Below are 13,875 nucleotides of genomic sequence, written 5' to 3'. Positions count from 1 at the left end.
CTTTCCCTGTCTCTGCTTTTTTCTCTGATGGAAGGAAAAAGTCCAAATTACAGTCTTCCTCTCCATTCAACCAACTGATTTAACATAAAATGCACAATGTGCTACTTACAGCATTTTACAAGTTATTCTTCTTCTGCAGTTGCACAAGATGATTAGCCAATATAGCAATGGGTATAAATCAAAACTTCCAATATATTAAAAAATCTACTTACCTAAAAGTCGTTGTTTGAGCACTAACCATTAAATAGAGCAATATCTACAGAAACTAAATGTGACCATATGGCAATTCTTATCAGACTGCATTAGCAGCTCTCCATAAGGAAGTGACAGCTAAAAACCCCACAAATGAAGGGTATGCTTAATACATGGCTTACAGACAACTTGAACCATACTGACAAGATGATTTAAAGTGAAACAGCTGTTTTTTCTATGGCAAAGAGAGAAAAAACATCATCTAGAGCGTGACATGCTTAGTCACGGTTTAAGACTGAAAGAGAAATCCCCTTGCTTTTATTAAAACGAACCCAAAAAACCTAAACCAACCAAAAAAACCCCTACATAACAAAGGAAATGGTAAAACCTACTTAAGATAAAAAGATACAGCAGACATAAGCGAACCTCAAGTAGGAATAAAGCTTCCCATGAAAAAAATGAGATATCTGAGATCAAACCAACGTGCTTAAGTCATGGTTGGGTAGTTGCTTACTACACATTGCAGTCCTTATACTCCTCTGCTGTGGAGGGAATCTAGTATTCTTCCACTTGTTCTAAATACAACATTTTCTAAAATTCCTGTTTTCACTCTGATCTTCCAAAAGGACCATTCTCCCTTCAACGACAGCTGATCTGCTGAACTATGCTCACTTAGTAAACAGCACTGTGCTCTTACCTTGATCTGCTCCGATCCTTGTTGCGATCCGAACTCCTTTCACGATCTCTGTCACGGTCTCTGTCTCGTTCGCGGTCTCTGTCTCGGTCCTTAGTTCGGTCACGATCCCTATCTCGCTCTCGTTCACGCTCCCGTTCCTTCTCCTTCTCTCGTTCACGCTCCCTCTCTCTTTCACGCTCCCTTCTTTCTCGTTCACGCTCCCGTTCCCTTTCTCTTTCTCTGCGTTCTTTTTCAATTTCCTGTCTTTCTTTCTCCTTTTTGCCTTTTTCCTCCTCCAGTTTCTAAAAACCAACAAGAGAACTTTCATAGTTAATTCTGTAGTTACAGGAACTGCACATTCCCGGCGCAACACACAAGGCTGGTAATGGAAATACCAAAACCGCCACTGATTATAAAATATTAAATAGGGTTTGGTGGGTATTTTTTGGAACTCGTAAGTATGAAATCAAAATGCAGCAATCACAAGACTAAGTTTCGTGCAAAAGCATAGATCTACACAGACCAGCAATCTCCAACCTTAGCAGAGTAGGGCTGGCCTCATATTATAAGCTCACTAAACTGTACATACACAGTGCACTGCCAGTCATGATTCAGATAAGCCACAAATTCCACTGGCCCTATAAGCCACTTGGGTACAAGCAAAGTGAACTTCTGGCTGATACAATTAAATCCGTTCAACTAGGAAAATGCATTTCAGTGGAATGCTTACTGGGACAACAAGGTGTTTCCCAAAACGTCTTGGCAGACCAAAACCGTCCTATATGAAAACTTGGGTAAAGCAATTTATCCACTTACACATAGTGCATGTGGTTAAACAGTGAAGGGAGCTGCAATCTTTCCCCTTTTCCCTCCCTAAAAAAGTTCTAACAGTTCATCGGTAAGAACTGGACTCTGCAGAACGGAATCCTTAACTTCCACCACTGCAAGATGGAGAGAGTTTTAAAAGGTTGGAAATCGCTCTTTTGAAACACAGAAACTAAAGGGTTACCTGCTACAGTTTTACTAAAAATTGTACAAAATTGTCACTTTTTTCAATTAGAAACAGTTCCTATGACCAGAATTCCTATAAGACAATAGAAAATACATCAACAGAATGATAGATAAATCCATCCTTGGAAGCAATTGTTATGTGTTAACTTACAGATGCTGTGCTAGGACATGGACCGCCAACACTGGATTAACCTTGCCTATAAGCTATGTTTCTGGGAGGAAGAGCAAGTACACGGTTCACAAATATACCAAATAACAACCAAATATACCAAATTTCAACCTGATGGATGCCAGAATACCACTTTTTTGAACAAATATTGAGAAGAATAAACAGGTTTATCCCCTTTAGCTCCACATTTACCATCACTGAAATGAAATTAAAAACTGGAACAATGAAACAGCATTTTCTCTGGTTTGGTTTTTTTTTTTCTTTTAAACAAAGCATTTAAGACAACTTTAAAAAGCAATCTTACCTCGGAAGTGTTCTTCTACCACAGGCACAGGGACCAGAGAGCCAAAGGATTACAGAAATAAAGCTAAATCACTAGTGATTAATGTATCCAGTGAAACTACACTGCATTGATACCACAATACAGGCAAACCAATGTTGGATACATTGAAATCACAAAAGGAAAAAGGGACTAAAAATGGTAGGAATTGGTAGAAAACTAATATGAAAGAACCCAAAACTTAGAATCTACAATATGCACTGGGCTGAAAAACAGTTTCTAAAGGACTGTATTTTACAGGAACTTTACAATGCTAAACCTCAGTAGAGTCAGATGTTAAACTAGGTTGTCAACTTTTGTAAGTCCAACTTACCTCAAATTTCATATACTTTTAAAGAAAAGTTTACATACTGAAGTGGTTGATACTTACAGGTTATCTTAGATGTTCCAATAGAAATTTCTTTGGTTGAACTCTTGCTTTTTTGCCACTCTCAAAAACTTTTCATGATGAGATTTCACTAGAGAGTGGGTTTCTTTTTCTTTTTAAAACATATTCACACAAGTGCAAATATACAAGCACAAGTCTTGGTGTATCAAAATCCGTTCTGTAAGACCGCTTTCTTAAAATCCAATTGAAAAAATAAATTGGTCTATTTTTTAATCTAAAACTGACCTATCAACTCCTATCAGCCTAAGTAAGAGGATCTGAAAGGGTAATGGGATGGGAACGGTATCAGATAAATTGAAGTAATGAACAGAAATAAACAGGTAGAAGAAATATAAATCTTACCTTGAGCTCTCTTCAGACTCGTCCGTGCTGTAAATGGACGCCCCCTGCAATGCTGATACCCTGACAGTCTGTGGTTATTGTTTTATAAACTCATACCAAAAACATGCAAAGGTTCACTGTGCTCACTAGCCAGCTGCTAAAGATTCAACAGCCCCTTTTAAACATATCCAAATATACACAATGACTACTTTCAGTTAATTTTTAATACAGTAACACAGATTAATAATACAGATTAAAGGCAGTTAAATGCCCAACAGCTTCTGAAACAATGAAGCATGCTTTTTTTGTTTGTTTTGTTGGTTGTTTTTTCAAAAAACTTATTACTTGTTCGCATCTTAGAACCAGTGACGACTTGGGGCTCGGAATTGAACACAACTCTATTGAAGTTTCACCACTGACCAGTTTCACGTTCAATTGCTCAGCTTCTCCAGATGATTTCTTCTAGAATTTTTCCCCAGGTTTTTATCTCCAAACAACTTAAGTCAAGAAAAAAACTGAATACGTGTACATACAACAATACGGAATCAATCGTATTTACATTGATACAGTTGTGTGAAGACACGGTACCATCCCCAGTGACTGCATGTGGTAAACCTGAATAACACCAGCATACCTTGCTGTACCTTCAACATTTTCTTTAATGTTGATTTGGGGGTATTTTGAAATAAAAGTGTGTGCTCAAAAGAAGAGCTTGCTGATACTCCCTAGGCCAAGGACCATTCCAGTCTTGTTGGGGAAAAAATAATACCAGCTTTAAGCTAAACATTAAAATAAGAGCATTACATGCATAGCTGTGTTTTACTATCCACAAGTATCTTTTTCCAAAGCAGAAACATTCACAGATGCACTAGCATTAGTGGAAACTTCTGTAAGTGGTAACCCTGAGGTGGGACTTGATGTGTACAAAATGTTTCCAAGCCAGTTACCCCTTTGCATATTTTTCTGAGGGGGCATCCATAAGTATAAAAAAAACAGAAGCTCATACTTACATCCTATTCCATGTTACTTTCCAAGCTGTGAGTTTCATCTTGCATTAGTCACCATATGATCTCTATCATAATGGTGGGGGTCAATGAATAGATTAGCTTTATGGGAATTTACAGTTCTTCCATGCATCTAAAGTTTGGTAAGTCTGGTAACCACTGACCTACTTTTAATCTTCCCCCACTCTTAACTTAGAACTATTAAAATAAAAGACTTAAATTTAATTCAAGTTTCAACTCTTCATAAAATCTTGGATTATGTTACAAATCTACCTACAGAAACACACTCAAGTGTATGTCTTATACTGCAGCCCCATTTAGCCTTCAGTTATAAATATCTTGACTTAATGTATGTGTAGAAACTTAAGTTGCCTTTATTCATGATCAAGTGAGATGACTGCAAAATACTCAGTAGCAATCAAAGTCTTAGCAAAAAGATGTCAAGGGCCACTTTAACGTGGTAGTTGTCTTTTTTTGACTTGTAAAGAACTATATGTATATTAAACCTAATATAAACATCATTTTAAGTGATATGGCAATGTACTGCTAGATTTTATAATAGTGGTATTTTGGAATTTGAAAAAGCCTAATTTGTATCAAGTGCAAAAACAAGAATACTACCTTGTGTGTGTCTCTGAATTTACTGATCTCTCTTGATATCAGGTCTCTTTTGTCTTCCTCCATTTCTATAGCATTTATATCCTCCTAAAAAACAAGGGGGGACAGGAGGAAAAGCATTAAGAGCCATTTGTGCAGACATAGGAGAACAAGAGAAAAGCTGAAGGTTAGAAGTTTTCAACCAGTCTTGCAAGAGATAAACAAAGTCCTTCTGCAGTACCAAACCTGACAGTCTGATGTTAATGAGTGAAAAAAAAAATAAAAAAAATCAGATGGACAAGAGTCACAAATCTGGCAACTAGCAGTAAACATAGTCATTGTCAAAGCCTACAATGTAAACGAACCTTGGTGATGAGTGGATAAGGTATCAGTGGGGCCACTGGAAATCTGCGGAAAATCTGCGGAAAAATCCACGGAGATTTTTTTTTTTAAAAATAGATTGCACACTACTCTGAAAAACAGTTTTTTGTATGTTGTACTATAAAGCAATATTGTATTGCTGTGATCTCATTTCTTTGATTCAACAAAATTACAGAAGAACCTCGCTAATTCTCCCTTCTCTGAACTACTTAAAATACATAATGAAGCCTCACATTAGTAAGACTTCGCTGAATTACAAGTGTACTACAGGATGTTAGTACGCTATAGTAACATCACAAACAAGACTAAGCTACACTTGCCAATATAAATGATCCGTATATTTGTGGTGGGTAGGTCTTGATTTTATTTACTCGCTAATTCGCAAAATTTGGTAGATTGCACCTACTAACTAATAGTTAGTGCGAATTAGCGAGGTTCCCCCGTGCTTGAAGTTGAAAACCAGATTCCACTCACTCTCAGTTCCCCGCACACATTTTCAACTCCCCCACATCAGTCATGCCTTCATCCAGAAGAACTAATAGACTCTGCTGCTAACACCAGCGGAAGTCTTCTTCACACCAAGCTCTACAGGGGACAACAGCCCCAAAGCTAGCAAGTTTCCCCATGCCCCCACAAGCCCTCCAACCATACACCTGCATCCATCTTCCCTTTCCCCCCCTCTCCCCCCCAGTCCTTCTTTCCCCTCTCCCTTAAGGATAAGATATCAACAAGCTAGGACCATCTCTTCACTCCCACCTCTATCCACACAGGCCAAAATGGCAACTTTCAAATTTCTTTTCCTCCTTCTCAGTGTGGGAGGGTTGATGGGGTGTAATTTCAACCCACAAATGCCATGTATTTTAAAAGAGCATATTTTTCTACTTGACTAGCTCAGATTGGTCAAATTCTACATCATAGAGAGCTTACAGAATATCCCTCTGTCCTAGGGACATACTCTGCAGCCAGCTCTTCTGAGAGTGCAATGGTCTTTTACAGCATTTAACTACCTGGCATCATTCATGGCCGTATATATGTGTATATAGGTACCCACAGGACAATATACATTGTAACAATGCTTGTAACAAAAAAAAAAAACAAGTACAGCTAACAGCATTAGACAGCAACTCATTTGTAAATTCTTATCCAAGACAGCATCTTCTCCCAAAGGGAGGGAGAGGAAAGAAAAACAAATTCTCAGCTCAGCACTCAGGTCGGCCACGGCCAACAACATTGTGGGGAAGATATACTCACTCCCCAAGGGAGACGTTGCTTCTTGCACCACATTTAAACTCCATAAGCATTTGAAGCAGCGTTATTGCCTTGGAATAGGTACTTTGTAGAAGACTTAAACGGATAAAAATCTTGGTCAAACAATTTTCCAATCTCTTTCATATTAGGTGCAGAATGGTAGGCATGAAAGCCTGTTTTCCCACAATTAGAAATTTGGCTGGAAAAGCCAACTCTGAGTTTGCTCATTCTTATTTCCCCTTCTCCAGTTTCTTTTAAGCCATAAAAAAGTCATCCACAGAAACAGATCTAAACCGGAACATTCACTCCTGATTAACAGGGTTTTGTGGCATTACGCAATGTATGAAAAACAGCTGATCAAATCCGGCTAAATTGAGACATGCGGGTAAAAGCCATTTTGTAAGACAGGAAGATTACAGTATGCCTTTCACGCCTGAAGGTCCCTCCAAGGTTTGTGAGGTGTATATATACAGCTAATGAAGTGCTTCCACATCTGGGGAGAGAACTGCAACCAGCTGGATCAAAGCACACTACAAGAATGTACACTTTAAGCACTGAGAAGAATTTGTCAAAAACTACCAGAGCAAATTCCTGCCATTACAAAAGTTGCCCTGGCATCTTTCAGTGGAAATGGACAGAATGCAGGAACTCTTTACAGTTGTTTAAGTTTCGTCTGAAAAACCCTACATGCACACACAGATTAAACTGCACTAAATTTGGTATTTCCACCTTCAGAGGGTTAAAATGTCAGTTCAATCCTGCCCAAATTCAAACCTCTTGTTCCAAGAAGTCTAGGTGCTGAGATGCCTAAACCATCCTGAAGGAATGGTGTCTATAACTGACTAGCTTTCAGCTTAAAAAAAAAGGAAACTGCTGCTGACATCAATGCTTGTTGATTTGTTTTCTCATCAGAAGTTTAGGTTTAAAGTATTTGCACAAGGTTTGGCCATTATATAAAGGTGAGTTGAAGAAAAATCTGTTTTGTCCAAAATCAAAACACATACGTCCTCCTTCTTTTCCTTTTTCTTCTTCCTGGGATGAGAGTCAGATTCCTGGGAGGGGGCATTGAGCTCGCTGGAATATTCTCGTATTAAGACTTCAATGGCCCCTTTAATTATCTGATCTCTTCTCTTCGTTTCCTCATCCAGTGCTTCATCATCATCATTTGTTGTCTCTGGTCTGGAGCTCTAAGGAAAAATGGCAAAGTAACAGGAATCAACAAATTGAGAATAGTATTAGTTTTATTGCAGAAGTTCACCTTTGATCATCACATTTTCATGTCCCCACAGCATGTACTAAAAAAAATAAAAAACAAAACCCCAAACAAAAGAAAATCAAACAAAACCCAAACCAGCTACGAGTCGTTCTCAACTGCGTTATTTTAGACAGGTCTTTTCATACGAGCAATACCATAGGGACCACATACTTTTACATGAGGAATGGCTGCAGAGAGCAAATGTAGGGTTGCATAATAAAACAGAACATAAATGGTGGCTAAGATGGTAGAGAGGAAAAGGGAAAACACATACACGCTCACAGAAAGGGACTCATTACAGCCCAGCTCCTGGTCAAAGGTTTCTGCCTTCTATCTGCCAGAACTCTGAGTGATTTCAACAGCAGTTCCTCAAAGCCGTCTACTTAAGTGGCATACAATACAAATGCCTACCTGTAACGTTCAAGCTGCAAATTAGAACAGGACAACTATATTAAAGAAACACTGTTAAAGAAAAAATTCCTCGCACAGCAAATATTTTCTTATTATTGTTGATCAATAACTGCGTAGTTTCTCATCTTTTTGTCCCTTTTCACCTTGTAGGGAAGAAAGGGAACACACAAAAAGAACTGCATTTCACAAAACGTTACATAAAAGGGTAGAACAACGATCTGCATACAGAGCAAGGTAGCCCACCTTTTGATCCCCTGAATCTTTTAGAAAAATGGAATCTCACCTGAGAATCCAGCTGGGTATCCCGTCAAGCAATAGGTGGTGGGTGTAGTGAGGGGGAAGGAAGGGTCTGATGGAGAAGCAGCTAAGAATGAGGGGGAAGGGAGAATTCAGTTGGAGCTGAAGAGGCTGCCAGGCCAAGAAGGAGCAGGCTGAAAAGAGCTAGAAGGCAGTGACAGGGAGTGGAACTGAAGAGGTCGAGGGAGAAGCAGCTATCAGGGAGAAGCAGCGATCAGGGAGAGGAGCTAATTAGATAAAGGTTTGCTTGGTCTCTAAGAAATTGTGCTTGGTCTCTAGAAGAAATTGTGTTGAAGTGTACACATTTGATTTCTTAATAAAAATGATTAAAGAAAAAAGTTGAAACTTTTGGATCTGAGTGGCACCAGCACACCAATGATGGTATGAAAGAATTGCAAGCAGTATGATTACAATACTTCATCAATATCCCTCAACAATTCACAACCTTTCTTTGCACCACCACAAACTAAAAACAAAAACAAAAAGACAAAACCAAAAACCACCCACACATTTGGAGCTAATCTCACTCTACAGTTCAACAGAATCAGCACATAGTCTTTACTTCAAAGCCACAAACAGCATCCTCCGCTTTATTACAGTCAATCCCCCAGTTCTGATCGTAATCTACAGGAGCTCACAGAAAACAAAATTCGTGAAGGAGATGTACAAGAACTCCATTGATACTTTAAGCTTGTTTGTAATACCAGCTGTGAAACAAGTACTGCAGGTGATGTCAGCAGGAAACAAGGAAGTATGAAACGGAAAGGGCAGTCAAATCAAACCCTTACGTAGTTTAACATAGGTTAGTCCATTCAACACCCATGAATTTAGCACTCTGCTTTCCAGAGCCGTTGCATTTAATCCCGTATGCTGAGTACACAGTCCAAAATGTGTCAAGCACTTCAAGACATCATTATGTCTCTAGTTCTGGTTAAATAAAATTAAAGTATTTGTGCTGCTACTATATTTTACATACCTTTAAGAATAATTCCAAATTGGAAATTTAAAAATTTACCTGCTACAGTGTGATTAGTATTTTTAGTTTTCAAAAAGGAGCCCGTTTCATTTTACAGAAAATAATTGTTTTAAGTACTATCTTAAAGGCATGCGCAGAACTTCGAAATAGTTAGAGACCACGCCCAACAACTGGTTTGTGATGTGAAATATATTATTTTAGCAAAGAAATAGGTAAAATTCATTAACACAAATTAGTCAGTTAAGTATCTTTGTATCTCACAAGAATTCAACATATCAAATATCTGCAATTATTACATAACAGATCCTTAGCTCTAGAAAGGTAAAAAACCCCATCTACTAAATGTCTGTAGGCTGCCCACTGCCTGATAACTGCATCACCTACTGAATGATTTGCTTCTTTCCTTTTCAATAATTTGCTCTAGAAGATCATCAGCGGAGGGGAAAGAAACTCCAATTTTCCTCAGACAGATGATTAACAGACTCTGACAGCATAACAATTACTTCTAGAGTTTATATACTTTAAAGTTTCAAAAAAAAAAGCAGCAACAGGATCATCGGCTATAGCACATATTACTACATTTTAGAATGAATTACAGAATTAATTCTAGAGATTCAGTTGTAGATTACAGATAATTATGAACACTGGTGAATTAAGAACTTACACATCACCGGCTTTCAACACGTCTTCAGAATCATTAATGTGATTCTGGCAAAATCCTAGAATGGATTCAGGGCAGAGACAAGAACAGGAACTAAGAGACACACTCACTGTCTGATCTAGCAAGTATGTTACGTTGCCCTCTTGCCAAAATAACGCAAGTCACACATTATATACATACCCCATTAGAAGCCTTTTTCTTTGCTTTCCATTCATCTAGCTGAGCCTTTGTCTTTGCATCAACTTTGACTAGCAGCTTCTTCTCTCCAATCTGGAGGTCATGGAGTAGTCTCAGTGCCCGTAGTGTGGATTCTGGTTCTTTGTACTCACAAAAGCCAAAGGCTGAAATGGATGATTGAAATGAGAAATGCTGAAGTTCTTCAAGTAATTTACTTTGAGTACAAAAAGTGTTTTGAATCAATAAACTTGCAACATAAGCACTTGTTTTTTTAGAAAACAGGAGTACACATCAAAAAAAGTCAGAAAGATCATTCACTGCATTACTCTCTGATATAACTAACAGCCCAGTGAATATGGTTAAAGTGGTATGTACATTGTAGATGCCCCATCCCTGAAAACATTCAAGGCGGGGTTAGACAGGGCTCTGAGCAACCTGATCTAGTTGAAGATGTTCCTGCTCACAACAGGGGGATTGGATTAGATGACTTTTAAAGGTCCCTTATAGCCCAAACAGTTCTATGATTCTGTCTGTAAATCTTTTGACACATCTGTCTTAACGAAGGAATGAGATCTATATGAAGATATTACTCAGGTGGATTTGCAATCGTCTGAAGACCAATGACATCAATCACCAGTTCATTGTTAACCCAGAGGGAGGACTGTTTCAAACTACGTTCCTCATAACAGTTACAGAAAGTTGTAAATGAGAAAAACACCTCATGAGAGCAAAATAAACAAAGCATGATATGCAAGAAGGCTGAAGAAGCTGAATTACATCTTAAAAAAAGGAAAAAAGGCAACATAGGGAAGATATCGAAACACTAACAGTAAAAAATAGTAACTTAAATTGTTTCCTGTATCCACTTGAGAAAGGTCACAAGAAAAAATAAGTCAGTTCAACTTGATGAAAGGGCAGGAAGATAAACTCTGCATCAGGAAAATCTCCTTAACAGAGAATGATAATAGTCTCTTCCGCTACTATGTGTTAACATGTTGCAAATATGCTCCTTCGGAGTCTAAGCACAAACCAGTAAACCTTTCTCAGAGGTGGTCTATGAACTCCTGATTCAGTCTCACTCAGAACAGAAAGGTGAGCAAAGTTGGGACCCCCAGGACATTTTTCCATTTAACCTTTCTAAATTTTTTTTCCCCCATTCTGTCTTGATTCCAAGGACAGAAAATACTAGCCTTTTATCAGGAAATATTTAGCAGCTAAGTATCAGATACCAAGTATTCAGAATAGCAATGTGCCGGATGTTTGAAAACCTTCCCAGTAAAAAAACAAGAACCTGCCTAGAGATTTTGGAAAGTATGAATAATTACCTTGAAGTTTACCAGATGCTCCTTGTACTCTCTTCCAACTCAAAACCAAGCCACATTTCTGCATTAATGATAAATATTGTTAATTAAATATTATTGTCTGTGTTCAAATCATTACAAAAACATAACCACTTTTTGCAATAGATTACATGTAAAAGAGCAAACACTCCTAAAACATAGACATATGTCTATGTTCACTGACTACTACAGCTTAAAAAAGCTGTACTCTTCACTTACTGACTTTAACTCAAGGGTAATGAACTGCTATTCCAGTGAGTGGGAATAACTGTTTTCAGTTTCAATCCACTGTGGATCCACTTCAATCCACTTCACTCATCAGCCAGGGATGAAATTTAACAAGTACTCCACTGTACTTACTGCTAGAAGCTGCCGTATGAGCATGTCTGAAGCCTTCTCAGAAATGTTGCCTACAAAAACGGTGGTAGTGGGACCGCTGTTTTCATCATTTTCTTTGTTCTTTAAGCCAGGATGGTCTTTTCTGACTCCCAAATGTTTTCCAACCATAGACACGGTGGTAGGTACTAATACCTAGAAACAGGAGGAGAGGGTGTAAAATACAGTGGTGTGGTTTGTTTTTTTTTTTTTTTTTTTTTTTTATTTAAATCTGTAAGATAAAAGGTTTGGGGGTGCACATGTATTTCAAAATTAAATTTTCATATAAACCTTAATTAAGCTTATGGAGTGAAACACCAATAAATTGTTCAGGCTTTAACACTTTGTACAATAGAAAAAAAGACTTCCATTTTCGGGCAAAGACAGACAGGAAAAAAACAGTGTATCTGAACATGGCCACTGGAAGGTCTCAAGGCGAGCATACAGTAAGATAAGGTATTATTTCTTCTACACATAACTAATTTGCAACATTTGAGTCACTGGAACTTGAAGTGCCTTACTTAACCATGTAAAAAGCAAGCTGCAAATAGAAAAGTAACTCTGACTCAAAAGGTTTCAGTGGACACATAACAGGTCTTAAAGCTTTCAGAGTGAATAAACACTACTGTTTTATTTAATCAATACACAACCCAAAGCCTCTTTGAGTTAAGGAGCAAACATTTGTAAAATAAACTGTACAGAGAAAGGCACAATCATCTGTTCTGTTTTGCTGCACCTCTCTCCTTCCACCTAAGATTTAAATGGTACATATGCACAGAGTGCATCTTCCCAAAACACCCTTTATACAAGTGTCACTTAATAAAAATTATTTTAATCATAAACATAATACGTTATTTTAATCAGAAAACATGAATAATGCATTTTTGTTCCAGTATCTTTGTCTTAAATACACTGGTTACCATGAACACATCCTTCTATGACAGGTAATACAAGCTATCACAAAATGCAGTATTTCGGGGAGTTGTCACTTACGCAAAATTGTAGAAATGGTAATTCACCCTGAAGGCAAAAGGTAACTTTTTTATTTTAAAGAGCACTTTTTTCTACCCCATAAATCATAAACCTTCCTTCCAACTAGAAATTATAAGTCAAACACCGTTCTCTCATATCCTCTGCCACAGGTGCATATTACATGAAACCATTCCTTCCCCTGCAACATCGGGAGAGATTGTTTGAAAATCTGTCAAAGCACATCTTTCTGTCCAACTCAGCAGCGTTGTGTGATGGCCTTATAAACTGGTAAAAGGTGATGCCTCCAGAGCACTGTTAGGCCAACAAACTCAAAAATAAGAGACCTGGAGTCTAACTGATCTAACTGTACTGCAAAATAAGACCATGCAAGAAAAGTAATTGTTTCACCTTTGCAGCTCCAGATTAGGTCAGAAATTAGTATGATATTTGCTTTTAAAGTGAAGCATTTATTTTCATAGTACAAATCTGATGGGATAGGGCAAACAAAAAATATAGCGTAATAATAAATATAATAAAAATAATAATAATGCAATACTCACAGTTGGAGCAGGAGCCATAATGCCCATGGGTACAGGAATCATAGGGGTCCCTGAGAAAGACAAGACATTAATATTAGTTTGCCCTGTTGAGATTACTGATGAATACAAATTAACTGATGACACATACAATTTCCAAACCAGACAGCAATTTTGGTCAACTGAGAATTTCACAGTACTGATAACAGTAATTCCTTAAGCATTCAAGTATAATTTGTAACTCCTTAAGCAGTCAAACATAGCTCAAGTACACTAATACGCTGTGTGCATCCAGGTCACTTTTATCATGTTACCTTTTTAACTTCATTCATCACAAACAAATCTGTTTTCAAAGCACACTCAAACCACAGTATTGTCCTACAAATGATAATCTCATTCCTGACTTGCTCAAATCTCAGAACACAATTGATTCTGCATACAGTTTAGGGATGATGCCCTATAAAGAATGCCACCATGCTTCATGCTTCTATTTATGGAATAACTTAATAAAGGCAGAGCACAAAACCTCAATCCAGAAGCTCCCTACC

At 37.8% G+C, this 13,875-nt stretch overlaps 1 protein-coding gene across 2 annotated transcripts in view; it reads right to left on the bottom strand.

The window, feature by feature from the left end:
- RBM25 (RNA binding motif protein 25) overlaps positions 1-13,875 on the bottom strand; it is a 25,172-nt gene that overhangs the window by 7,859 nt on the left and 3,438 nt on the right. The window contains exons 2-10 of one of the 2 annotated variants that reach the window (XM_010145553.1): positions 13,352-13,401; positions 11,805-11,975; positions 11,430-11,487; positions 10,108-10,268; positions 7,332-7,514; positions 5,064-5,117; positions 4,723-4,806; positions 890-1,170; positions 3-24 (exon numbers count right to left, since the gene is read on the bottom strand). In XM_010145553.1, coding sequence (XP_010143855.1) covers positions 3-24; positions 890-1,170; positions 4,723-4,806; positions 5,064-5,117; positions 7,332-7,514; positions 10,108-10,268; positions 11,430-11,487; positions 11,805-11,975; positions 13,352-13,401 — 1,064 coding nt within the window. The remainder of the gene's footprint in view (positions 1-2; positions 25-889; positions 1,171-4,722; positions 4,807-5,063; positions 5,118-7,331; positions 7,515-10,107; positions 10,269-11,429; positions 11,488-11,804; positions 11,976-13,351; positions 13,402-13,875) is intronic. The other variant, XM_010145554.1, reaches the window with a different exon arrangement.

This window comes from Buceros rhinoceros, unplaced genomic scaffold (genome assembly GCF_000710305.1).
Source record: "Buceros rhinoceros silvestris isolate BGI_N320 unplaced genomic scaffold, ASM71030v1 scaffold35721, whole genome shotgun sequence".
NCBI classification, from domain to species: domain Eukaryota; kingdom Metazoa; phylum Chordata; class Aves; order Bucerotiformes; family Bucerotidae; genus Buceros; species Buceros rhinoceros.
This window is presented reverse-complemented; position numbering and strand designations above follow the sequence as displayed.